Source organism: Gekko japonicus, unplaced genomic scaffold, assembly GCF_001447785.1.
Source record: "Gekko japonicus isolate JY-2015 unplaced genomic scaffold, Gekko_japonicus_V1.1 scaffold1724, whole genome shotgun sequence".
Taxonomy (NCBI): domain Eukaryota; kingdom Metazoa; phylum Chordata; class Lepidosauria; order Squamata; family Gekkonidae; genus Gekko; species Gekko japonicus.
In genome coordinates, this window is record NW_015170332.1 from 60114 (window position 1) to 85574 (window position 25461).

Below are 25461 nucleotides of genomic sequence, written 5' to 3' on the forward strand. Positions count from 1 at the left end.
GATCACTGTAGTCCCATAAGAACTACAGATGTCTCAACTTGGTGAATCTGTCTTGCATACATCTGGTGAATGGCAAAATCTTGAATTCCTTATGAAGGGGGATGGGAGAGCCTGTCCTAACCCGTAACCATCAGGAGGTGGTGGAGAATGGGGGCAGTCAGGGTTATGAAAGCTCATGGTGGCTGGGGTCAGCAGTCCCCATATCACCAGCAGTCTCCATATCACCACAGCAGCCACAGATCTGTTTATTTAGATATCTATACCCTGCTTTTCTTCCCAATGGGGACTCAAAGCTGCTTATAACATTGCTCTCCCCTTCTCCATTTTGTCCTGACCGCTCTCTGGGTCACAGTGTTCCCTCTAAGCTGAGTTAGTGTGAGCTAGCTCAGTTTTTTAGCCTCCGGCTCACACATTTTTGTCTTGGCTCAGAAAGGATGGCTCCCAGAGCAAACTAATTTATGCAGTAGCCAAATCACTCGCTCACAACTTTAATGCCAGTAGCTCACAAAGTAGAATTTTTGCTTACAAGACTCCACAGCTTAGAGGGAGCATTGCTCTGGGATGGGTTGGGCTGAGAGAGAGAGAGTGGCCGAGACTTTCATCTGTCACGTTAACTACTACAGGATACTATCTACATACTGAACAATGCCAAATGAAATGCCTGTCTTTACAGCTGCCTCCCAATATTTGCTATAGGGAATACTTTGTAGGTCAAAGGTTGAGTTAGCATTTCTCAAACCTCTTAATTTAAAGCAAGGACAAAATATTCTATTTTAAAATGAACATTTTATTCTAAGGTGTTTAGTTAAAATTATTGTTGTTGTTGTTGTTTTGACTGGTAGATGGTGTTCTGTAATTTGAGATCTCACCAAGTTCTTGGGAATTGCAACTCTATCTTTGCAGAATTCCTCCTGTTCTAAGTAACACTGTCTTCAGAATTCTCAGAATATCCAGGTGTTTTTTGAGACTTTTAGGTATTGCTCCGAGGGCTCCAATGACAATTGGCGTGATGGTAACTGTTTTCTCCCAGAAGCGTTCTAACTCTGTTTATAGGTCTTTGTATTTCGTGGTCTTGTCCTGTTCTTTCTTTTCCATTCTGCCATCTCCTGGAATTGCAGTGTCAATGATCCAAATCCTATTTCTCCTTTTTTCCACAGTTGTGCTATCAGGGTATTATACTCCCAAGTGTTTATCTGTTTGCAATTGTAAGTCCCAAAAAATCTTTCTTTGATCATTCTCCGTGATCTTGTCTGGTTTGTGCTCCCATGAATTTCTGGCTTATGGTAAGCCATGCTTCTTGCAAAGATTCCAGTGCAACATAACTGCAACTCTATGGTGACATTCCTTATAGTCAGTTTGAGCAATTTTACTGCAGGCACTGACCATGTGGTGGACTGTTTCATCCTTTGTCTTGCAAAGTCAACGTTTGCTGTCGTCACTGGTTTTCTGAATCTTGGCGTTCATACTGTTTGTTCAGGCCTGTAGCGAGGATTTTGTAATTTGGGAGGTCTTTAAATAAGTCAGGGGGCACTGATGTCACAAAATAAAAAATTAAAATTATTTTTTTAAAAAATTCACTTTTGCAGCGTTCGCACTCTGCCTGCCTAAGTGGGGATGCAAGTCATGCTTGAGGAAGGGGTGGTGGTGGAGAGTCCTCCAAGTGGTCCAGAGAGCTGGGGGCCTGGGGGCTGGATGGAAGTTGGGGTGCCTTGACAGGAAGGTGGGGGCCAGGCCCCTAAATGCCCCACTGTAGCTATGGGCCTGTGTTTGTTTCATGTGCCTGCTCTTGTGCAGCTAGAATGAGTTCTTTTGTTTCTTTCTTGAAGTGCCCATTTTGGAGCCACTTCCAGGTGTTTTCATTATCAACTTTGTTCTCTGTATCTTTCAAGTATTGCCCATGCAAGTGTTTTTCCTTTCAGTTGTCCAAGTGAGTTTTGATTGCAATCTTTTTGTAATCTTTTTTGGTTTCTGTAACCTGAAATAAGTCTGCCTTGTATATTTCAACTAGAAGCTTCTCTTTACTTTTCTTGGTGCAGTAATTCAGTGCTCATTTTTCTTCTTCAACTGCTTGCTTAACTTTCAGGAGACCTCTTCCACCTAAGTTTCTTGGTAAATAAAGGCAATCAGCATCACTTATAGGGTGTAATGTGTGATGCATCATTATTATCTTGTGAGTTTTGCAATCTATTGCTTCTAATTCTGCTTGTTTTCAATTGATAATGTCAGTTGTGTATCTTAGAACTGGGACTGCCCACATGTTGATCACCTTTACCATGTTGCCTTCATTTAATTTTGTTTGCAAAATCTTTTAAACTCTTTGGTAGTACTCCTTGGTTGTATTTTTTACAAGGGTATGTTTGATGTTGCCAGCTTCCAGAATTCCAAGGTATTTGTTGTTTTCCCCCAAGCCCGGTATTTTAATGTTGTTCTTTGGCATCTTGATTTCTTCTTCTTCAATTATCTTTCCTCTGTTGAAGTGTGAATGCTGCACATTTCAATATCCATTGCTGTATATTCAAACTGTATTTAGTAAAGATTCAATCTCTGAGGATGACTTTCCGTACATTTTCATGTGCTGTTGAGAATGATTGTGAGGGTATTAGGGCAATGACAAAGAGCAGTGGTGATGGTGAGTGTCCTTGGATAATTTCTCTTTTGGTATTAACTATTCCAGTTTCTTCTCCATTCACTATCAACCTGGTGCTTCATTTACTCATTGCATTTTTGATAAATGTTGTTACAGTTTTCCCTGATGCCTACCATTTCTAGTGTTTTCAGGATCCATGTATGAGGGAGTGAATCAAATGCCTTCTTGTAATCCAAGTAACATTCAGGTTGGTTTCCCACCTTTTACAATTTTGTAAGACAGTATTATCAATCAGTAACTTAAAGGTGCCACTGGACTCAAGCTTCTTCTGATCTTTAGTGCCTCAAGGTTTTTGGAAAATTCCTTTTAGCGCCTGTGGTAAAATTGAATTGAGCTGTAGATATTCTTGAATGGAATTGGCTACAATCCCTGTCAGTAGTTTAAAAGTTGTTGGGAAGCAGGTAATGGGGTAGAAGTTGCTTGGCACTGCGCCTCTCTCTTTGTTCTTCAGAATGGGAAATGCCCTGCCAGTTGTTATTCAGTCTTCTACTGCTTTGGAATGGGACATATCATTAAGCTTTGCACCAGTCGTGAAGACTTGTCAGTTTTTTTAAACCAACAGCTGTGAACTTCATCCGTTCCAGGTGCTGTCCAATATTTAACTTTCTTCAATGGTTTTGCAGGCTTTCCAAAGTTATTGTAAGAATTTGCATTCCTTTCAGTTTGTTTTTCACATCTGTGATCCAGATGGCTCTTTTATTGTATTCTTTAAAGTCTTCCCAGAGTTCTTTCAAGAAGGTTGTCTTTTCTTTGTCTAGTTTTCCTTCTGCTTTTTCCTCTCCTTCTAGTGATTTGTAGAACTGTCTTTGGTTAGTCTGGAACTGGAAGTTTTGTCTGTATTTCTGGATGCTACTGTTGTACCTTTTGATGTTCTTCTTGGATATATTGCAACAATTCTTTTTTTATTTATTCTGCAACTTGGGCTATTGTTTTTATATCTAACTGATATTTCTTCCTGATGTTTGCTTTCCTTCTTTCCTTATTGAGCTTCCTTTCTTTTAATTCCTTTAAGGGGCTTAAGTCTGAACAGCATTTATTGTTTTCTCCAATCTCATTTGCCAGTTTGGTTTTGCCTTAAAATCCTTAACTGCCTTTGTCTTAAGGTCGATTCCCAATTCTCTTGTTACTATAACCGCTGCACTATACATCAACAGTTGGTTTCAGTTACGTTTGTTGTAGGAATTGTTTCAACTGCTGCATTAATATTTTCAATGAGTCTTGCAAGTTCTTTCTTTGATGATGTTCTGAGCACAGGTAATCTTTGTCTGTCTTCTTTGCTATTAATATGCTGTAAGACATTTTTGCCTTCAGTTGTTCCTGTACAAAGTTGAGCTGTTGATGTATTGTCAATATCTTGCTCTTAATTAGTGGACTTTCAAGAGCAATTTCATTTCTATGGCCTGTTTCTTGGTTGGCTTCATTTATTTATTGTTCTTCCTTTGAGTGGCTGTTGTTCCTTATTCATGTAGCTCTATTGCTGTGAAAAAGTTGTTTTGCATGATAAAACAGTGCTGATCTGCTAGTCGCTGTTCAGTGATGGTAGATTGGGACACTTTTCTTTTCATATTTCAAACATTCATTTCAAATCTGCACACTGTTCAGGCCTTGATTCAGAATAACATTGCATGGTGATTCTGTTTTGTTCTCGATGTTGCTGGTTTTCCAGTAACTGATTAGTTCCCTGCTCTGGTTGCTTTATAGAAGAATCTGCCCTGGTTACACAATAGAAGAGCCTGTGTCTTGTAGCCCATTTTTCATCAGAATTCCAGAAACACCAACCTCTGATGCTATCTTGTTAACCTGGGCTATGACTGAGCTGGTATAGACTTCAAATTTGATTTTTTTCCCCACCATATTGATGCAATTAGTTTGACTACTTAACAGAGGCCTGTCTAAAGTGGGAGACCCTGGCTCAGTCCTCTGCTTCAGTGGAGTACACAAACCCCACCAACATAGCAAGCTAGTATCCCATGGGGAGATTATTATTATTATTAGTTTCATATTCTGTACTTTGTTCCTTTTGGTGGTTTTAGGTACTATTTTTAATTGATTGCTCCAAGGACAGAACAAACCATGGGGAGGAAGCTGGACCTATCTGGTTTGACTGATGATGAAGCTGAGCATGTCCTTCAGGTGGTCCAGCGAGATTTCAACCTCCGCAAAAAAGAAGAAGATAGACTGAGGTAAGTCTGTTGTGTGTGAGAATAGAATGTAGAGGAATTTAGATAAGGAAGCTTTTAATGTAGTATTTTATATTGTATGCCATTGTTACAGTATGAACACAGTGTGTTTAGACTCAGAATATGAAGGAATGATTGTCACTTCAAAAGAAAATCACAGAATGGAACTGAATACATTTCATTTTTTTAAGTATGCCCCTTTTTTGAATATATATAGGATCCCTGCTTGTTTTATCCTAGTTCCAATACATATCTTTCCATCTTACATTTATTGAGGAGTTACAGTCACTTTGTTCTCATACAGCATATGTACAGTCCCGCTCTGTGTAATCCCCCATATAAATAAAAGCCGAATGATGGTGGCACTTCTCTAGAACAGTCCACACACTCCAAAATCAGTTCGCTCTCTGATCTGTCATTCAGAGGGTCTCCCTATCCACTGGCTGCTTTGCCTGCCTCCTGCCTCCAACATTCTAAATATTTTGCTGTTCCTCTCCCCCCCATAGCCAGTCAGAACACAGAGGTTATTTGCATATGCAGCCTCATTGGCCTTTGCCTCGGAACACAGGGGTCGTTTGCATATGTGACTTGATTGGCTTTTGCCTCTAACATTCTAAACAGTTTTCTGTTCTGAGGTAAAATGTGTCCAATCTTCAGGTGAGGGCTGGAGATCCCTCAGAATTACAACTCCTTTCCAGATGGCAGAGATCAGATCCCCTGGAGAAAATGGTGGGCTCTGTATCCTTATATGCTGCTGAGGTGGCCCCCATATGACAGCCAATGTGACGTAGCAGTCAGGGCTTCAGAGCACGGGAGAGGCTGCAGGTGTGTGGAGGGTGGAAAGCTGAAGAGTGAAGGGGAAATAAAGGTAGGTTGATGCTTGGCTGGGAAGCAGATAGGGTTGCCAACTCCAGGTGGGAAATTCCTGGAGATGTGAGGGATGGAGCCTGGAGAGGGTGAGGTTTCAGGAGGCGTGGGACCTCGGACAGGTACAAAGCCATAGACTCCACCCTCCAAACCAACTATTCCTTTCTGGGGAACCATCGTTGACAATCTCCAGGTGAGGGCTGGAGATCACTCAAAATTACAACTGTTCTTTAGGTAGCAGAGATCAGTTCCTCTGGAGAAAATGGTGGACTCAGTGTCATTATACCCTTCTGAGGTCGCCACAGCAAATTGACACTGAGTGTCCAAGGCCGGGGCACCCGCCCAGAGCCTGTTTCTAGAGATAGTTGTATTTACTTCCACAACAGGCCTTTTTCCTAGTATTTTAATATTGCTTAACTGAATCATCCTGATTGAGTCCATGGTTGGTTCAAGATATTTTGTCACTCCAAGCACAATAGTTTTGCCATCACCCTTCCCCCTGATAAGCTTCTGAACAGCACGAAATGGGTTTATGAAAAATAACTTAGTATTTTGTGGCATACTGTTTTCTACTATTTTAAAAACTTGTTAACATTAAATATATAATTCATTGCAAGGGATTATAGCTGTTTGGCAGAATTCATTTTGATTGGTGTTAAAATTGCTCTCCACCTTGAAGTGCCCTCAAATTCCTTGTTTGTTTATAAAGACCAACAGATTTACTGTAGAATAAATAACTGATGAATTATAATTGTCAATAATTGTATTAAGCAGGGCAGAAACAGAGACAATGGATGTCTCACCCACTACAAAGTTCATGTAACTAGATGTTATGTTCTGCTAAAGAAGAAGCCTTGTTCTAGTAGAAGAGGTGTATTCTACCAGAAGAAGGATTTGCTGTTAGCAGAGTAGAAACTCTGGATCCGGCCTTATGTCATCTCCAGTTATAGCTGTTGAGAATGGTCACATTGACTAACTCATCTTTGTGTGCACCATACTTTTTTATATTTCTTTCCTCAAAAACAAAAACAAAAAAATCAGCTATGGTGCAAACTGGGCATCACATGCCAGTGTGTTTCCATCTCCTAATGTGATCTGTACTGCCACGATCCATCCTCTTAGGGGCCAGCCTGCTGCTTGACAGTAGCAGTTGTAGCCAGACGCAGACTGTGCTTCTGGTACTAGGCCTGACTATATCCTGGAAAACCTCTACTTTGGTGGTCTTAGGAGTTAGGGAAGGGCAACAGGTGTCCATGGCAGGAGGAACGACCGAGCCCTAACAGCTTCTTATTTTAGAGTCTAAGCACTGTACTGCACTGACATTTAAACAATTATTTGCTATAGTGAAACTGTGCTGACATGGAAGAACAGCTAGGGAGCACACAGAAATGTTGCAGAGGATGGGGTAGGAAAAAGAGAAAACAATTACAGGAAAAAAAATTAAGGTTACAATAGTTTGCATGCTTTCTTGCAAGTAAGACCAGCTGAACTCAGTGGCTAGGCTAAGGCTGTATGTGTCATTTAGGGCTACTTCAGACACAGTATGTTTGAGAGTTGCACTAACCTGTTTTTTAGTTTAATGTACATATAATGTACATATAATGTACATAATCCGGGCCCTGCAGGACCTTGTGCAGGTCCGCAGGGCCTGTAAGACGGAGCTCTTCCACCAGGCGTATGAGTAGGAGCCGCCACTACCATCACTATTGCTCCATCTTAACCTGGCCCTGGATGAGGGAACATCAGCGTTTCCCCGGAGCGGATGATGCTGAACAGTTGAAATACGCCATCTGTGAAATATCATGTGAACACCTAGAGCACTTTAGTTCAAAACTTGCTAATAAGGTTTTGTATTGTATGGATTTTAAATGGTTTTAAATATGTTTTTATATTGGCGTATGCCCTTGTGTAAGCCACCCTGAGCCTGCATTGCGGGGAGGGCGGGGTATAAATTGAATAAAATAAATAATAAATAAATAAATAACACGTGGGCCTAACAAATAGGTGTTTTTAACCATGACTACCATGCACTCTAGAATTAATTGCTGCCCCTGATCAATAATAAATCCAAATTTCTTGCTGTGTAACATTTGAAGCTGCAGATAGTTACACTGCATACAGTGATACAACTAGGTTTCCATCCAGTAATGGTCCTCCATTAAAGATATAAAAATCAATTTTAAGAATGGATCCAGCACAATATCTGGAAACTAAGAATGCAGTGAATCAGCAGAAATCACCAACCCAGGTTTGTATTTTCTTTTTACCAGGAAGACACTAAAGAAAGTAAGAATACCAGAGTTTGTATGGTAGCTAGTATTTTTACATTCTTGGGAGTGAATATGTGATCCTAGGAACTAGTGAGGTTTAGTGGTTTTATTTATTGATCTCTATTCTGTCTCTGGTGGTTCTGTAGCTTTGAAGATGAGAAAAGATACTCTCTTTGATGTTAGGTCTAGACTTCTTAAACTGTTTTCAGAGATCTGTCTCTTGCAGAAAAAATGCAATGCCATTTGTTTGTTTACATGTCTCTTTCTATACTGGCCACACAAAACAATAATGTAGATTCCATCTTGCTTTGAGTACTGAAGGCTATCATTTTCTTGAATGTTACAGGTAAGATTGGTATGTTAGCAAATTAACCCATTGGTATGTTAGTATGTTATGTATGTTAGTAAATTGGTTGGTATGTTAGTAAATTAACCCATTGATTGAATGCATAGCATTTGACTGAAGTCAGGAATACTTCAGTTTGGTGGCAGCTTCATTTTAATTTCATTACAGCATCAGTTTGTTATCAAGGACAGGAACAAAGGCTGCTTGCGCTGTAGTCCTATAGCTGTTGGGAATAGCCCTAAGTGCATAGCAAAGCTTTTGTTACTGGTCACCTGTTATAACTACAAGCATCTCAAAACTGCAAAGAACTGGCCTGCTCTCTAGTAAATCGTAACTCTTAAACTGGTCCCTCAAGGTGTCCCTTTGATTTCAGTTTGGTCTGCAGGCAGTTACCAGGTGACATTGTTTAATGTTGCCATAAAAGGCTTCAGCTGCCCATTTCCTGTCATTACATCTCTGTTAATGGAGTGGGATTATCCCCCCACCTCCAGTTGGCAGTCTTATCCCTTCTTGACACAACTTCCTTTAAAAGATGACTCTGTATTGTAATAGTTACTGTTATTTTCCTTTTCTGTCTAAATTTCAGTTTTAAGTGGAAATTGTAGACCGGCCCTGGTGTTCAAGGATAATAAACAAAGAGGGGAGGAAATTCTGTGAAATGTTCTCATTTATAGAAACTTTGTCTAACATTATTAAAAAATGTTAAAGAGTTATCAGTTAATTTCATTGTTTCATAGTGTCAGTTAACGTTTTTGGTCATTAAAATTAATTGGTTTCATGCTAACGCTAAAAATATTTTTGTTCTTGTAAAACTAATGCTTTAAAAGCAATATTTGTAATCTTACCCTGGAAAAACATAGCAGCACAGAGCAACTCACTTGTGCTGCTATTTTCCACTGAGCTGTTTCACTCTCTGTCATGTCTAGCTGGAATATCACAGTAGATACTGAATCCCTAGAGAGTGCCAAAGTCTTTCAAGGTTGAGGTTGCAGCTGCTTTCACACACATTGAATAATGCACTATAGCAGCTGTTTGTAACTGGATTTTCCTGTCTCATACAGGAAAATTCAATTAAAAATGATTACTATAGTGCACTGAGAGTGCCTTAGCCAAAAATGTGTGAAAGCAGCCTGTATGATGACATTCTGCCACTAAAATGTTGCCATGCAGTCTGTGTAAAAGTGCAGTTCTACAAATGCATTACTGGTTTCGTGCACAGGGCACCTGTGGGATTTAGCACTGAGGGAAAAACCTTGTGTGTGCTTGTATGTGAATGGGTTTTCAAATTCCATTTTAAAAAAGGTAATGTGTTGTGTTTTGACCAGTGTGGTCTCTACCCCAGCCTCCACCTGACAGATAGGCCCTAAGTGGCTTCTGAATGCAGTAATTCCAGATGATGACTGAGGTAAAAGGGGGGGGGGAGATGATGACTGAGGTAAATGGGGGATAACTTTCTTGGATGGAATAAGGTAAAGAGTGGCTTTGTGTTATATATGCAGCATCTGCTGGACTCTCTTAAGTTGTATCTTTTCTTAACAAGATAGAAGTGCAGAGAACAGATTAGCCAAGATCTGATTCCTGAGGTGAATCTTTGGCCTTTCCCCAACCTTAGGAATCTCACAGTGCAAGTGTTGGCTCCTTTTAGAAATTCCAGTAACTTAGCCTTCTACCCCTGAAAACCAGACTCTTGAGACAGCACGGTTTGCTCTTTTAAGCGTTCACTGAAATTAGCCTGCTTTATCCCAGAAGCCAGGACTTGAAATATGCAGTCTCCTGAGAAGGGATTACTTCCTGCCTACTCCTCTGAAGGCACAAACCCTTTTTAACAAGATTCACAGGATCCCTCTAGTCTCAGAAGGCTCAGACCCTATCTGACAAAAGCTGGCAGTGTAACAGATTTTTCTTTCTCACGCTCCCTCCAATCTGGCTCCTTCAATCATCCGTGGATCCATTCTTCACACATGCACCAAATAAGCATACAGGGGACTGGTGACTGACAGAAAGGGGCAGGACCTTTGCCCACCTGTCACAGTAGGTACATGCAGTTAGGTCAGAAATATAGTAATCCAAAGATAAATATTATGGTGGTGGAAAGTGCCATCAAGTCACAGCCAATTTATGGCGATCCTGTAGGGTTTTTAGGGCAGAAGACATTCAGAGGTAGTTTGCCATTCTCTGGCCCCGTTCACACGAGGGAATTTGGCCCAGAAGCAGGACGGTTTGGGGGCGGATCAAACTGCCGCGATCACACCACAACATCTGGGAAGCGTGGTGCTTCCGTCCCCAAACCGGCCCATCCATGGGATAAGGCGCATCAAGTTGGAACCACCTACCGAGGTGGTTCATCGCCTTGGTGCGCCTCAACCCGGGAGTCTGATCGCCGGCGCGTCCTTGCGCCGGCGCTTCCTGGGCTCCTAGCCAAACTGCACATGCTCTGACATGCGCAGTTCGGCTGGCCGGCCGTCAGCTCTGTGTTTTCTCCCCGGCGTCTGATCGTGCCGGGGAGAAAACGCGGCGCGGCCAGGGGATCCGTGGGATCCCGCCGCGCCGTGTCAACTTTGACGCGGCTTTGAACAGCCACGGTTTGTGCCGCTTTTTCCCCTGCGTGTGGCAGGGGCCTCTGCCTCTGTATACTTCCTTGGTTGCCTCCTATCTGGGTTGGGGAGGGTGGTATCAGGAAGATGATCTGAAAGGGAATTCCTTTACTGAAATGTTTTGGAAACCACACTGTTTCCTCTTTGGCTGTATGTATGAATTTTTCCAAAGACTGAAAAAATACCGCCTTATTGTTTGCCTACAAAAGGTTGCAGCATTTTATTATTTTTGGATAAAGCAGGATATTTCTCATTGCAGTTAAAATGCTAAATCCCTTTATAGTCTTTCATAAATTATCTATAAGTAATGTGGGAGTAGTGAGATCAGACAGAATTGGTTAAAATCATGCAATGACTTGCTTTGATGAAGAAGCTTGTTAAATTTTCCATTAGTGGCATGGTATGGTAAGAGGTCTTGATGCTTTTAGATTTTTTTAAATAAGGGGGTGGGTAAAGGGAGGGATCGAGCATACACAGCTCATGAAATCAGTGTGGCTTACTAGCTCTTATGTTCAGTTTAGAGAAAGAGAACCTCATTCATATCTCCACTCAGTCCCATAGCATACTTTGGAACCTTATACCAGAACCTACCATACAGGGTCATGGGAAGGCTGTGAGGAAAAGAAAACCCTGGAAAGAGGGCACACCCCCAATTTGCCCTGGCCCTACCCCCTTTAGCCCTGGACCCCCCTCCCTAAAGAAGGAGGAACGGACAGTGCGCCTGCCCAGCCTGCTTGACAGGACTTCATTAGGTCAGCAAGGCCAGGCACATTCCCGCCTAGTGGAATGAGGCTGGACCAAGCCTATCCTTCACCACGCCAATAGAAACAATTTCCATTGTTTTGTCTACCACACCACTGACTGTTAAGTAGCATAAATTTTATGTTCCTTGAATATGCCAGTTCTTGTAATCTCAACAAAATGGAAGTGCTCCTGGTGAGCAGAAGGTCTGACCTGGGAGATAAGGTGACATCCAGGGCTATTTTTGGGCAGGAACGCACAGGAACGGAGTTCCGGCTGGCTCCTGAGCTGGCCACACCCAGCAGGACTTCATTAGCATAATAGGCCACACCTAACAGCAGAAACTCATTAGGATTGGCTACATTAGGGGTGTGTGGTCTAACATGCAAAGACGTTCCTGCTACAAAAAAAGCCCAGGGTTTTGACAACAAACAAGGTAAACAGAATAAGAAGCAAAAGGTGGGTGTGGCAACATGGGGTGTGGCCTAATATGCTAATGAGTTTCTGCCATTGGTTGTGGCCTATTATGCTAATGAGTTCCTGCTTGGCTTTTTCTACAAAAAAAAGCCCTGGTGACATCTGTTCTGGATGGGGTTACACTCCCTTTGAAGGAACAGGTCTGTAGTTTGGGAGTGCTCTTGGATGCAAGCCTACTGCTGGATGTGCAAGTGGCAGCTGTGGTCAGGAGTGAAGATATCTGGGAGAAAATATCTGGCCAATGTGGCTCATGCTCTGGTTACATCTTGTTTATATTATTGCAGTGAAGTCTACATGGGCCTGGCCTGGGGTAGGAAGAAAATCAAGTGTTCAGAAACTTCCATCGTTGTAGAATGCTGCAACCAGAAGGTTGACTGGAGTGGGGACTATATATTACTCTAGTCCTAACCCATCCATACTGGCTCCCAGTCTGTTTCAAGAGACAATTCAAAGTGCTGGTGTTGACCTTTAAAACCCTGTATGGCTTGGGACCAGCACATCTGAATGGCTTCCTCTACTGTCTTACTAACAGCTGCTATAGTCATCTTCCATGGCTGCTTTAAGTGGCTCTGCCTTCTGAGATCAGGCAGGTGGCAAGCCAGGAGAATGTGGCACCAGATTCTGGAATTCTCTCCCCAGAGGGACTCCCCTCTCTCCTGTTTCTGTTTTCCACTTATGGGTGAAGACTCATTTTATTTAATCTGGAGTCCATTTATTTTATTTCATTAAATTTATGAATCGCCCACCCTTCAAGCAGGTTCTGGGTGATTTACAGCCTTTTTGGTGTAGTGGTTAAGTGCGTGGACTCTAATCTGGGAGAACCGGGTTTGATTCCCCACTCCTCCACTTGCACCTGCTGGATGACCGTGGGGAAGCTGTAGTTCTGGCACAGCTGTTCTTGAAAAAGAGTAGTTTCTGTCAGAGCTCTCTCAGCCCCACCTACCTCACAGGGAGTCTGTTGTGGGGAGGGGAAGGGAAAGGAGTTTGTAAGCCACTCTGAGACTCCCTTTGGTAGTGAAGGGTGGGGTATAAATCCAATCTCCTCCTCCTCCTCCTTCTCCTCCTGAAACATTTAAAATACAATAAATATACATAATTAAATTTACCAACAGTAAATAAATAATTTAAAACTGATCTGAGATACTGATATAAAACCCTTTACTAGCCACACTACTGTCCCTCTTTCCTGCCTTATGTTTTAATTGTAGTTTTACTGTTTTTGTATGTTTATTTTAGCTTGGTTTTAATTGTTGATGATGTGCTGTTTGATTTTAATGGCTTTTAAGACATGCTTTTATTATGTGTGCAGCTCTGATGAGGGGAGAAAGGCAGGATAATTTTTTTTGTAAATAAAAATAAATGAACAAAAGCAATGAAGTGGCCCAGGAAAATAGAAGAGCAGACTGTAATGTTAAGTGGTTTGCTTTGTAGAAGTCTTTTGTACTTCAGGAACAAACATTCACTGGTAGTGGATTTCTGTGCAACACCTAACATGTCACTGCAGGTTATTGAAAATTAAACAGTAGTAGTTAGATTTTTTTCTGTTTTAAGAGGCAAAGTCCGTTTACAGAGCACTAAAACAATAGCTCTTTAATTTTAAACCACTGATAAGCGTTTGCATTGCCACATTTCCCCCCCAAATGGTGCAAGATCATTACAAAGCAATCTGTCTGTGCACTGTAGACTGGCATTGAAAAAGTGTCATAGGTATGGCCCATTTGTCGCCACATTTGGTTAGTGGTTTACAACTGTGTCAAAAGAGCAAAGCTTGTTGTTAAAACAAAAATCCCTTTAGGGCTGTTCTGGCAGTCGCAGCAATAGATGCTAACTCGGAAACATTCTGTGACAGATCAGAAGTGAAAATGACTGTTTTAGCTGCCTGTGTAAGATGCCTGGTGGAGAGTTTGGTGTATTGTCAACAGTTCCGGAATGTGCTTGTTGAAAATTGTACTAGTTGTTGTTAATTAAGGTAGTATTTGAGTTTGGAATTTAGATACTTCATTGATTATATGAATATACCCACATTTCTCCATATAATACTGCAAGTGTTTCCTTGAAGTGCACCTGGTGGGAATGTTGCTCTGGCTGTATGGATGCAAAAGTGAGTCATTTGATAACGTATATAAGGCTCTGAGAGACAGGTGGGCTTAATGGTTCGCAGAAAAATGAGTTGTTCTCATTGTTTCACTTGGTAATCTAAAACAGTGAGCGTTATGGGCTGATTAACATCTTGGTGTTGGAGGGCAGGAAGTGGTGTCTAGTGGCTTATACTTGAATATCATTGCAATTTTCAGCATAATTTAGTACCTAACCAAAGACCCAACAATTATGTAATGAATAAGGGTGTTCACACAAAAACAACCCTCTCTTTATATAACTGTGTTCCAACCCCAGTTCCTTATTCATTGGTTATTTCTCCCCATTGTTCCCAAATAACAGGATATGGGCCCATCCCTGCTTTTGCAGAAGAAACTTAAAGTATGTTTCAGAGAATCTGTTATTCTAAGCATGTTCAGTAAGTCACACTGAGCAATAGAATTTACAGCCTAGTTGGTGGAATCAGGATTGCAGAACTTGCACCTTATTCAAGGATGAAATGTATTTTGCATTTTGGAAGAGTGAGTCTTTTGTGCCTAGTTCTCATTCAGGTAGTAAACTTGTGCCTGACTTGTACCTAGTTGGGTCAGTTGCCCACTATAGCAACCAGTCTCCTATCCCTGTTACTTCTCATCCTGGCAGCAAAAATGGGGAGGAAGATTGCATCGCAGAACCAGAAAGCAGCATCACCATGTGAAGTTATGCTGTAGGGATTTCCCCAGTTTCTATGTTTGTTTGTTTATTTTTCACATTTATATCCCACCCATCCTGTAAATGGGCTCAGGGTGGGTTACAACATATTCATAAATACAATAAAAATTTTAAAACACATTATAAGCATATAAAATCAATAATCATAGCTTGCTGTAGGGAGAGTCCGGCCCATTGATGTAGGTAGGTATGGCTGGTTATCAGTGGGTGGGAGACAGCAACCTTGGGGGGACCCTGTGTGGATGCCCGCTGCCTCAAGCAAGAGCCTGGCAGAACAGCTCCGTCTTGCAGGCCCTGCAGAATTGAATAAGATCCTGCCAGGGCCCTGATCTCAGTAGGGAGTATGTTCCACCAGGTGGGGGCCAGGGCAGAAAAAGCCCTGGCCCTGGTCGAGGCTAGGCGGATGTCCTTTGGGCCAGGGATCGCCAGGAGATGTTGACTCTCAGAGCGTAACGCTCTTCGAGGCGTATATGGGAGGAGGCGGTCCCTTAGGTATGTTGGCCCCAGGCTGTAAGGCTTTGAAAGTGATTACCAACATCTTGAAGCATATCCGGTACTCAACCGGCAATCAATGCAGCTGACAAAGCACGTGTCGAATGTGAGCCCGCACAGGTGTCGATGTCAGCAGGCACGCCGCCACATTTTGTACCAGCTGTAATTTCTGGATCAGCTTCGGGGTAAGCCTGTGTAGAGCGAGTTGCAGTAATCAAGCCTGGAAGTGACCATTGCTTGGGTCACCGTAGCTAAGTCCTGGGGGGAGAGATGGGGCTTCAGTATTTACTATATTTACTATGTTTACGATAAAGATTAAGAGGATTCCTGGAACATCATTCAACATGGTCATTTCCAGTTCTTCACTCAGAAGTGATGTTGCCATGTTGAGTGATGCTCCTCCCCTTCCCCATGCCCCCCCCACTTATGCTTATGCCTGGCAACCCTAACTATACCACTTCAGACTCCTCCATGCAAAATTAAATCTCACACATTAAAAATTAGCACATCAGGGAGAAGCCTACTTTTAAAAATGGAGGAAAAAACACCTCTGGCTGAAGGTTTATGAGATTAAAAATATTTGAACAGTGAGGTTGTAAATCTGAGCTACAGAGTTCATTGGATGAATTAGTTATATACTTTGTATTTGATGCATTGCACATCCACCACACCTATCACATTGCTTCAGTTAAAATACTAGGTTCAATTTTTGTGGGGTGAGGAAAGTTGAATTAAGAATACACGTTCTGATAACTACACTGGGTATTGGAAAGTATAGCATTCTTTTGAGTGAACCTGGGATTGGTTTATGGGTCATCACCAATCTATTAGACAAATTAAGAATCATTGTGTAGTGTAAATGTAGCATACTTTGAGATAATGAATAGCTGTAGTGTAAGATCAATATTTAATTACAGATATCTTATATTTAGAGTTTGAACTTGGAAGCCTTTCAGCATGAGTATTACTCACTATTGTTGGTGGTTAATACAGATCAGGCTGTGCATAGTTTCTTTGACTGAAACTCTGAAGGCTTTTTAATGGCTAAAATTCCATCACAGGAAAAACTACGATTTCAAGTACCTTATTCTGTAATACATTCACGTATCCTGACCTTCACCACATTTACTTCAGAAGGAGCCCCCGTTTATTTGAATGGGACCCATTTCCTGACCAATATAATCTTAGGACTTCAGTCAGAACATGGCTAGGTATTAAAAAATCAACATTGGATTTTGAACTGCCTTTTACTTTTGCACTACATTTTCATTTTCCCTACACAGCCCATAGTCTGGCTTCCTTTCCTCCTCTAGGGGTTCATTCAGATATCTTACATAACTGAAGTTAAGCAAAACATCCTCTTGTTTTTCAAGTATGTGCTACTGAGCATACTCATTGAGAGTGGAGCATGCTCAGTTGCAGCGACTCAAGCCCTCTGCTGTTTTGTTGCATGGAACTGGTGTCCTGTTTTACCACACTATGTAGAAAGTGTGATCAAAATAAATCTAAATTTGAAGAAATAGCCTGAGACACTGTGTGCTGTGCTATTTTACACCCAATCAAGATCCTAACTTATAACTAGGGGAACTACAATATGACTTCTAATGAAAAATTTGCAGTTCTGCGAAAACAGCTTCACAACTGGCAAGAATAGAATATGTTTAGTCTCTCTCAATGTGACCACTGCCCCCTACTTGTTAAAAAATGTGTGGAAGAGCAGCATTATTCAAAATCATTGGGATAAAGAAATCATTGGTGATTAAGCTGAGACAGCACAAAAGGAAAGCAAATACTTGGCTTCTATTTTTTCCTGGTTGTAGAAGATGACACAGGCATTTGGTCAGGTAAGGTGAAATGGGTTTAGGAATTAGGGCTGCTGGGTCCCCTGCCAACCGGGGGGGGGGAAGGGGGGCTTAGTTACTGAGTGGTTGGGGTGCTCCCTGGTGACACACTGATGTTACTGGCGATGTGCTCACACAACTTCCTGTGCACACTGGAAGTGACATCAGCATAAGGAAGCTGCTGAAGTCTTTCCCATTTTGACACCGTTTCCTCCCACTGGCCAGTTGAGTGATGGCAGGAACCTCCCGCTGGGGGTGGGCAATCCCTGCCCCCAGCAGGGGCCTCACAAACTAGGGATGTGCACCACAAAAAAGTAGGTATGTTTTCAGATTGAGATATCAGGGAGCCAAAAAAATATTGGTATTCCCAGTTATTTGGGTTCCATATGCTGATTTGGAATTTGGATCCTTGGTGGGGGGGCTCCTGAATATTTCTGGGCCCATTTATCAGTAGCATCCTGGAAAATCCCAGATACCATCTGGACATTTTGAGTATATCTGAAAAACTGAACATGCATTAGGAATATTTGTCAAGAAACACAGGACTTCATGGAATTCTTATCATGCCTGAAAGGCTTGGCAGTATCTAGTCGCATATTAAATTATATTTCTGGTGTCAGATAACTATCACATCCTTAGTTTCTATAGCAATAAAGAGCTGTTCTTATTTTTTTTAAAAAAAATCTCCATAAATGGAAAATTATGGAAATTCTCATTAATGCCATTCTAAATTGTTGCAAAGCTTTTATTAACATTGTAATCTCTATGCAGAATTGTGTACTGGGACTGCAGAATTACTAGACCTCTTTCTTCAGATGTTTGTTTTTAAGAGGTTATTAACATGAATAAACAAAACCATCAGCCGGATACTGGATTTTAGAGTCCAAAATCCTAAACCAGTCCTGTATTGGCACCCAATCTTTAGTTCAACTATTTCATCTTCTTCATGGTCACACTCTCCCAGCAGTCCAAGTATATGTTTGACAGTGTCAAAATGTGTTAAAAGTACATATTGGAGAACTGCAAATTACCAGAAGAGCTTCAGGAAGGCTCCAACATGCTGCTTTGCTGAATATGGGCTGCGGTCGCACGGAGCATTACTCACGCTACAAAGACGAAAGACAGGCGGATTTTCCAGGCGCGATCACACCGCAACATCTGGGAAGCGTAGAGCTACCGTGGCGAACCTGAGGCTTCCTGCTGAAGGTACTAGTTTCCGGAAACCGTGGGGCAAGGGCGAGCATCTAATCGCGGTTCCAGTGGCATCCGGCACCCGCCCATGCCCCATTGCGAAAAGGTTTTTTTTTTCTGAAGTCTCCAGGGATGCGCACAAGCACCCAATGGGGCATGCGCATATTTCTGGTTTAAAATACCCACCACTATAATGCCAGGAGCTCACCGGATTTTTGCTCGCAAGACTCTGCAGCTTAGAGGGCGCATTGGCGGCCACCCTAGGTCGGCCACGGCTTGGCACGATGACGCTCCCTCCTTCCCTCCCGCGGTGCATGGCTTACTTCTAAGGAGACCTGGGGGGGGGTTCCGGCTGCTGCACCGCTTCTCCCGGCTGTTGCTTATCCGGAGCCTTCCCTGTTCGCCCTCCCCCCCTCCCCGGACATGCATGCGCCCGCACAGAGCCCCTCCTCTTTTCCGTACCCCCCCCACTCCTGGCTCGGCCTGCTCGAAAGGAACTCTCTGCACCGGGCGGAAGAGGGGGAGGTGCAGGGGGCGTGGTGGGATGGCGGCCCGGCTGAAGCTCCTCCTGGAGGGGACCGGATGGAGGACACAGTTTGCATTCCTCTGCAGCCCTGGAAGGGGTTAAACCCGTGTGATCGGTACCTCCCCCCTAACCATGGGACCTCAACGGGACGTCTGATCGCGCAGCCGTGCGTTATTTTGCTCTGGGGCAAACAGCCATGCTTACCCCCCGCATTTTCCGGCCCGTGTGACTGGAGCCCTGGTTCATTAACAGTACTTATGTGATTTTTTAAAAAAGAGCGTACAGCAGGATGAGATATATGAATGGCCAAAAGCATTGTATATTTCTAAAAATATATTAATAAATTAATAAGTATGCTTGATGTGAAGGCCGTAGTCCTAGAACTTTTTTCTGCAGAAGTCTTACAAGTAACTAGAATAAGATGGTTTCATGATTGCCACTTTTGAATTTGCTTAAGGGTTGTCCTTGAAAGTGATGCTTTTCTGACGCCACTCACATGCTATGATTAGAATTGGGAGGAAGAGAGACACAAAAGCCCTTGGCCCTGCAATGCAAGAATGTTAATGACTTTTAAACCACCTTAGATATCTTATGCCGCTAACTTGTCTGCCACTTAGTGTGTGGTTTGATGGCCTTGCCTATTTATGTGTCTATACAACTGTTTTATATTTTATCCTCTACACTGGCTAATTATTTGATAAAATGACTTTTTTTGAACGTCAAAAAGCAGTTTGGTGCTCTTTAAGGGATTCGCCAGAATATTCAGATTAGAATAACAGTATGTAATCCATCTTTGGCCCTTGAACACAGAGTAAATTTGTACCTGTTCTCTGGCATTGTAAAAGCATAGCCACTGCAATTATGAAACATGTTTGGATCCAGACTTAGTTTGCAGTTTGTGTCAATTCCTCCTCTCTGCTGTAGATACCCCTCATGTCATTCCTTGGGGTCCCCTATGAGCAGCATTTTATAGTAGGGTTCCCATTCCCCCGAAGGGGGTGGAGGTTTGCCCGCTTTTGTGGCCCCCGATCTGCCGGCCCCATTCTGGCCGGCATTGAGTTTTTCCTTAAATGATAGAGCATCCCCTGCAATGTGCCATGCGCAATGACATTGCTTCTGGGTGACGCATACATGAAGCAGGCACACCGAAGAGATCCTGGAGAAGGACTGGGATACCCCCCACTGGCATCCAGGTAAGACTTGGCAGCCCTATTTTATGGAGATCAGTGGGCTATACTGGGAGGGAGAGGCAGGAGAATTCCATTCTGCCACTGGAAAATTTAGTCTGGATTCAATGACACCCATGTGTCCTAGATTGCTTGAGGAAGGATACTTTTTTCCTTTGAAAAGTCAAAATTGCAAATCAGTAGACTAGTTATTGTAAATGTCTGTAGGAAAACATACACATCTATGTAAGCCTCTGTCATTAAATGCGATCTGTTCACACAAAAAGGGGAAGTTGTTTTTTGATTGATGGCTAGGAACCAGGTTACGAGGGCCAGGTGGGGCTTTTGCCCAGCAAAGCTTCTGATTGGCCGCTGGAGATTTGATTGGCTGAGCAGATTTTTAGAAATATTGCTTTGGCAGCAGTGGCTACCACAGCACAAGGATCTTCACTGTGTGACTGAAAGTAAGCTGCTGCAGCCATTTTGTGGCTGGCTCCACCTTCTGTGGCAGCCATTTTGTGGCTGGCTCCACCTTCTGTGGCAGCCATTTTGTGGCTGTGCCCACCAAACCATGTCAGAATTTTAAAGGTATGTGCAGGATCAAAAAGGTTGGGGTTGGGAACCCCTCGCTTAAACATTGGTGTTTTCTAGCCATTCTTTCTATATAAGGCAAAAAAAAGCCCTTTATAATCTTTGTTCCAAATTCTATTAGATTTGTCCAGGTCATTCTTAGTGTCATGACTGAAGTTGAAGACAGTACTCCAGGTAAGGTCTACTTTGAACAGAAAGCAAAAAAAGTAGAGTATTGCAATTTACAATATAAAAAAATCAAATTCTTTATAGTGCTTGCAGTTCTTCTAGATTTATATTGCTTGTGAATTGGATTTGCTCATTCCTTTTGCACCTTTACATCAGTCATTAATAGGAAAACTGGAAACAGCAAGACCTCTGTAGTGTTAGACTTGCTATGCTTATTTTGTTTGTTTAGTTATACTTTAGATTTATAGATCACCCAATCCCTGAGTTCACAGGGATAGGTTAAAATACATCGTGACATTATAATTTTAACAGTGTATATGTTATGTGTTAAAATTATAATACAAATTAACTTTAAAATACTCAGTACATTTATAACCATCCCCTGATGGTGCATAAAATTGTCTTCAGCCACTTCTGGACTGTGTCGCCTCATGGGTTCGAGAAGGAGGAGATGGTGGGGAAAAGATCAAGGCAGGGGGAAAGGGGGGTGCCAGCCAGATGAACTCTGCTGCTGTCCCCAACCAAAAGCATGGTGGATCATCTCTACCTTCCAGGCCCTGAGGAAATGCATTATTTAATTATTTATTATACAGTTATAAGAAATCTCTGTGTATAGTCCCATTTTCCTTCTTCGGCGTGCTCACAAAAAAGGCCTTAAGGATTCACAGCTTTAGTATGTAGAGCATATCTCTGAATAACATAATCTGATCCGTTGCATAGAATACGGCAGTGTTCGAAAGCAATTGGCTTTGAAGGCACACACTATTTAATTGCAGGGTAACAAAATAAAATTCTTTGAAATAGCAGTTAGAACTAACATGCTTTTGGTGCCAAACAATCAAACAGATATTATTTCAGTCACTGACTCTTGAACTGAGTATTATTACATTGCCCTCCCATAAACAAATGCACTGTTATGGTGCTGCCTGCTATGTGAACTGAAGCAACCTGGTTGTAGAGCAGCACATTTCAAATGCGTGAAATGGATTTATTTTCAGTTAGCTTTATTTCTCTGACTATTTCAGCATTGTAATGCTCTCATAATGCCACAGAATAAAGCAAGAAATCTCTCTTACAGGCACTTTCTCTCTCTCTCTCTCTCTCTCTCTCTCTCTCTCTCTCTCTCTCTCTCTCTCTCTCTCTCACTCACTCTCTCTCTCTGACTCTCTGTGAAATGTCTTGGTCATATTTGGTTCACCATTCATTTATTTATATCCAGAAATTTATTTATTTTTCTGATATCTGTTTTGCTCTCCCCCATGATTGTGGGACTCAAAGCAGATTACAACATAAATAGGCACTTTAAAATCAATTAAAATCTGTACATACAAGTCAAACAATTAGCCAGATGGCGTTTAACTATACCGCTGTTCCAGTGAGAGAGGGGAGGGGAAGCAGCAGAGGGCAGTATATAGCTAGAAACTCCCTGGTCTTACTCATAAGCCTGGTGATACACTTCTGTTTTGCAGGCCCTGCAGAACTAAGCTAGGTCCTGCAGGGCCTGGATCGCATTCAGGAGTACATCCCACAGAGGTGGAGCTATTGCCGAAATGGCTTTAGCTCTAATTGAGGCCAGGTGAATGGTCCTTGGCCCCAGGATCGTCAGCATGTCGTTACCTAAGGAGTGTAATGCTCTTTGGGGAGTATGCCAGGAGAGGCAGTCCTGAAGATATATTGATCCCAGACCGTGAAGGGCATTAAAGGTTGAAACCAACACCTTGAACTTGATCCGGAATTCAATCTGGAGCCAGTGCAGCTGGTGGTGCACTGACTGAATATGTGCTCTTATAGGGGTACCAGTTAGGACCCTCACCGCTGCATTCTGGACCAGTTGAAGTTTCCTGTGTGTTGCCTCTCCAGAGACCTGCTCTAGGCAGCTCACAAGCAAAACAGTAAATAAAATCATAGAACCACAGCATAAAAACAACCGAAGGCATAAAAACAATATAAGCCTGTCTACTACAATTCAAAATGGTAGTCCTAAAACATAAACAGCAGACCATAAAACACCCCCCTCCGTGGAACCTCTCTGTTAAAGAAAGAAAGAAAGGTTTTGTCCTGGCACTTACATGAAAATAAGGTAGCTACCAGATGAACCTCAGTAGGGAAGGGCATTCCAGGGGTAAGGTGCCACCACTGCAAAAGCTTAGCTCTACCTGCCACCTGCCCCTCATGTGCAGGCAGGGAGCGGGTCTTGAGAAACAAAACACTTTGTTCAGTGACCAAGTCTCAGCGGGAGCATAGTGTATAGAAATAAGACCTGGCAGTAGACATCTGAACAAGACAGACCATCACTCAGAGAGATCATGCATTAACAGAAGGGCATTAACTTAGCATGGCATTAACATAAAAGAGGTAAGCAGGGATTAGGGGACACCAAGCAGTCACTTTGCACCTGTTTGTAGCAGGGGTCAGGGAGGGTGGAGGTGCTGTCTCCAGAGTGCCAGTGTTGTTTGATGGCTCAGAATGTTTAGTTTTGCTGTGAAAAACCAGGGTTAAAATACCACCTGGCCATGAATCCTCACCTGTCATTTGCACTATTTCGTAGCCTACCTTCCTTAACATTTGGATAGACAAAACGTTTACTCAAGCTTTTGGAGTCTTGTGAGCAAAAATTCTCCTTTGTGAGCTTCCGGCATTAAAGCTGTGACCAAGCAATTCGGCTCCTGCATAAGTTAGTTTGCTTTGGAGCCCCATCCTTCCTGAGCTAGGACAAAAATGTGTGAGCCGGAGGCTAAAAAACTGTGAGCTAGCTCACACTAGCTCAGCTTAGAGGGAACACTGGAATACATGTGGAATAAATAAAAGAAATGTCTAGGAATGGGCTCTCAGCATCTGGCAAATTAAGGGCAGCAGTAACATAAAAGAGGTAAGTCCGGGACCCGGGGCAGTCACTCGACAACTAGCTGCTTAACAAAGAGTTTGAGTGGTCAGTGCATAATGGAACAATATTTGTTTTCCCCATTTACAACACTCTATGCTAAACAGAGATCTGCTGCATGACAGATCCAAATGAATACTTCAGCACGCTGGCTAAGCAGTAAGCCGCAATGAAGCAGTTATATCTTTCCCGAATGCTGTATTGCTGATTCTCAAAGGGAATGTTGAAAATGCTGTAGAGGGTATCTGGACTTAATAGAATGATGCTGTCCAGCCTTTCATTTTCTCATCTGTCTTGAGGAGCGGTTTTGGGGTGGGGGAGGGGTATATCTCAAAATTCCTTTTCCATCACTGCTTGAGCAAAGTCAACCTGCTCCGGATTGTTAGCAGATTAAGAATGCGGGACAGGTAGAGAGGCAGTTGCAGGTCAAAGAAGGCAATTCTAGGTGTGGTTGACCTGAACAGGTGAAACAGGGAATTAAAAAAGAAAGCAATATAATACACGCTGAATACCATTTTGAATAGCTATTGAAAAGAAAGGGAGTAGCTGTATTAATCATTGAAAAATATGAAAGCCCATGATGATAATAGAATATTCTTAATGTACAGAATCAATTCAGGAAGAAAACCAGAAAGATGAGGTCATGTATGTAGGTTTATTTGTCATTTTACCTCACCTCCATTGACTCCTCTTCCATTCAAATGCTTTCAGTGGCAACAGAGTGCAGATTTCCTTCATGCAACTGTATTTACTTAAATCAGCATTCTGTTGCTTGAACCTTTTTTAAAACTGTGCTGGTTCGCATTCCCTGCTTTCAGATTTGAGCCAAGCGCAGCTCCATTGGTCTGGACGATCTGGCCTGTTAGCATAAATATTTTATCTGTCTAGTCCAAGTGATTTGGCAAGGCTGCAGAACTGGATTCTAATACCAGCTGTTTAAAAATGCTAATGGCACTCAGTAAAAGATGCACATTCTGCTCTTCCTGAGGACAGGAGCAAAGAAACACCCAATTTTACAAATCATGACTTTCTGTTCTTTGGGTAGAAAGTCAACTTTGAATATCATGGAGATGGCTAAAGTTTCTTTATGAAGAAGTTAGGTCTGCTGACTCTTGTCTTTGTCCACTTTCTCACAGTCAGCCTTGAAAGGTCAGATTTCTTAAATTTCAAACAAGATGCAAAGATAAGCAATACAACTTAATGGAGGTTGAAATGGATTCCTTGGTGACATTTCTATGCAGTTAAGTGAATAGTTTGTGATCCTGAGTTAGGAGAAGCCTCATACAGAGACTATACCATCTCAGTTTTCATAAGTGGGGCAAAGTGGTTGTTTGGAATGGGTTTGGTTACATCCATGTGAAACACAGTGGCTGCGGTCACACACACTGAATAATTCACTTTCAATCCACTTTCAATGCACTTTCAAATTTGAGTTTGCCAATTCACACAGTAAAATTCCAGTTGGAAAGTACATTGAAAGTACATTGAAAGTGGATTATTGAATGTTTGTGACCTCAGCCAGAGACAACTTTTCTCACTTGCGTGAAAAAGTCCCCTCATTGGGCATTATTTTCAGACGGGGTTTCTGTTTAATAACTATCTAAAAGGAAATTGTGGTGCTACAGTCCCAATGTGAAGATATTTTTGTTATTATGGATGTGAATTGGCCTCTCAA

The 25461-nt window shown here is 42.2% G+C and overlaps 1 protein-coding gene across 2 annotated transcripts in view; it reads left to right on the top strand.

Annotated features, from left to right (window-relative positions):
• The first annotated feature begins 4720 nt into the window (after window positions 1-4720).
• Window positions 4721-25461, top strand: part of MYRIP (myosin VIIA and Rab interacting protein) — a 210250-nt gene continuing 189509 nt past the window's right edge. For both annotated transcript variants that reach the window (XM_015418139.1, XM_015418140.1), the window contains exon 1: window positions 4721-4830. In XM_015418139.1, the coding sequence (XP_015273625.1) occupies window positions 4721-4830 (110 nt within the window). The remainder of the gene's footprint in view (window positions 4831-25461) is intronic.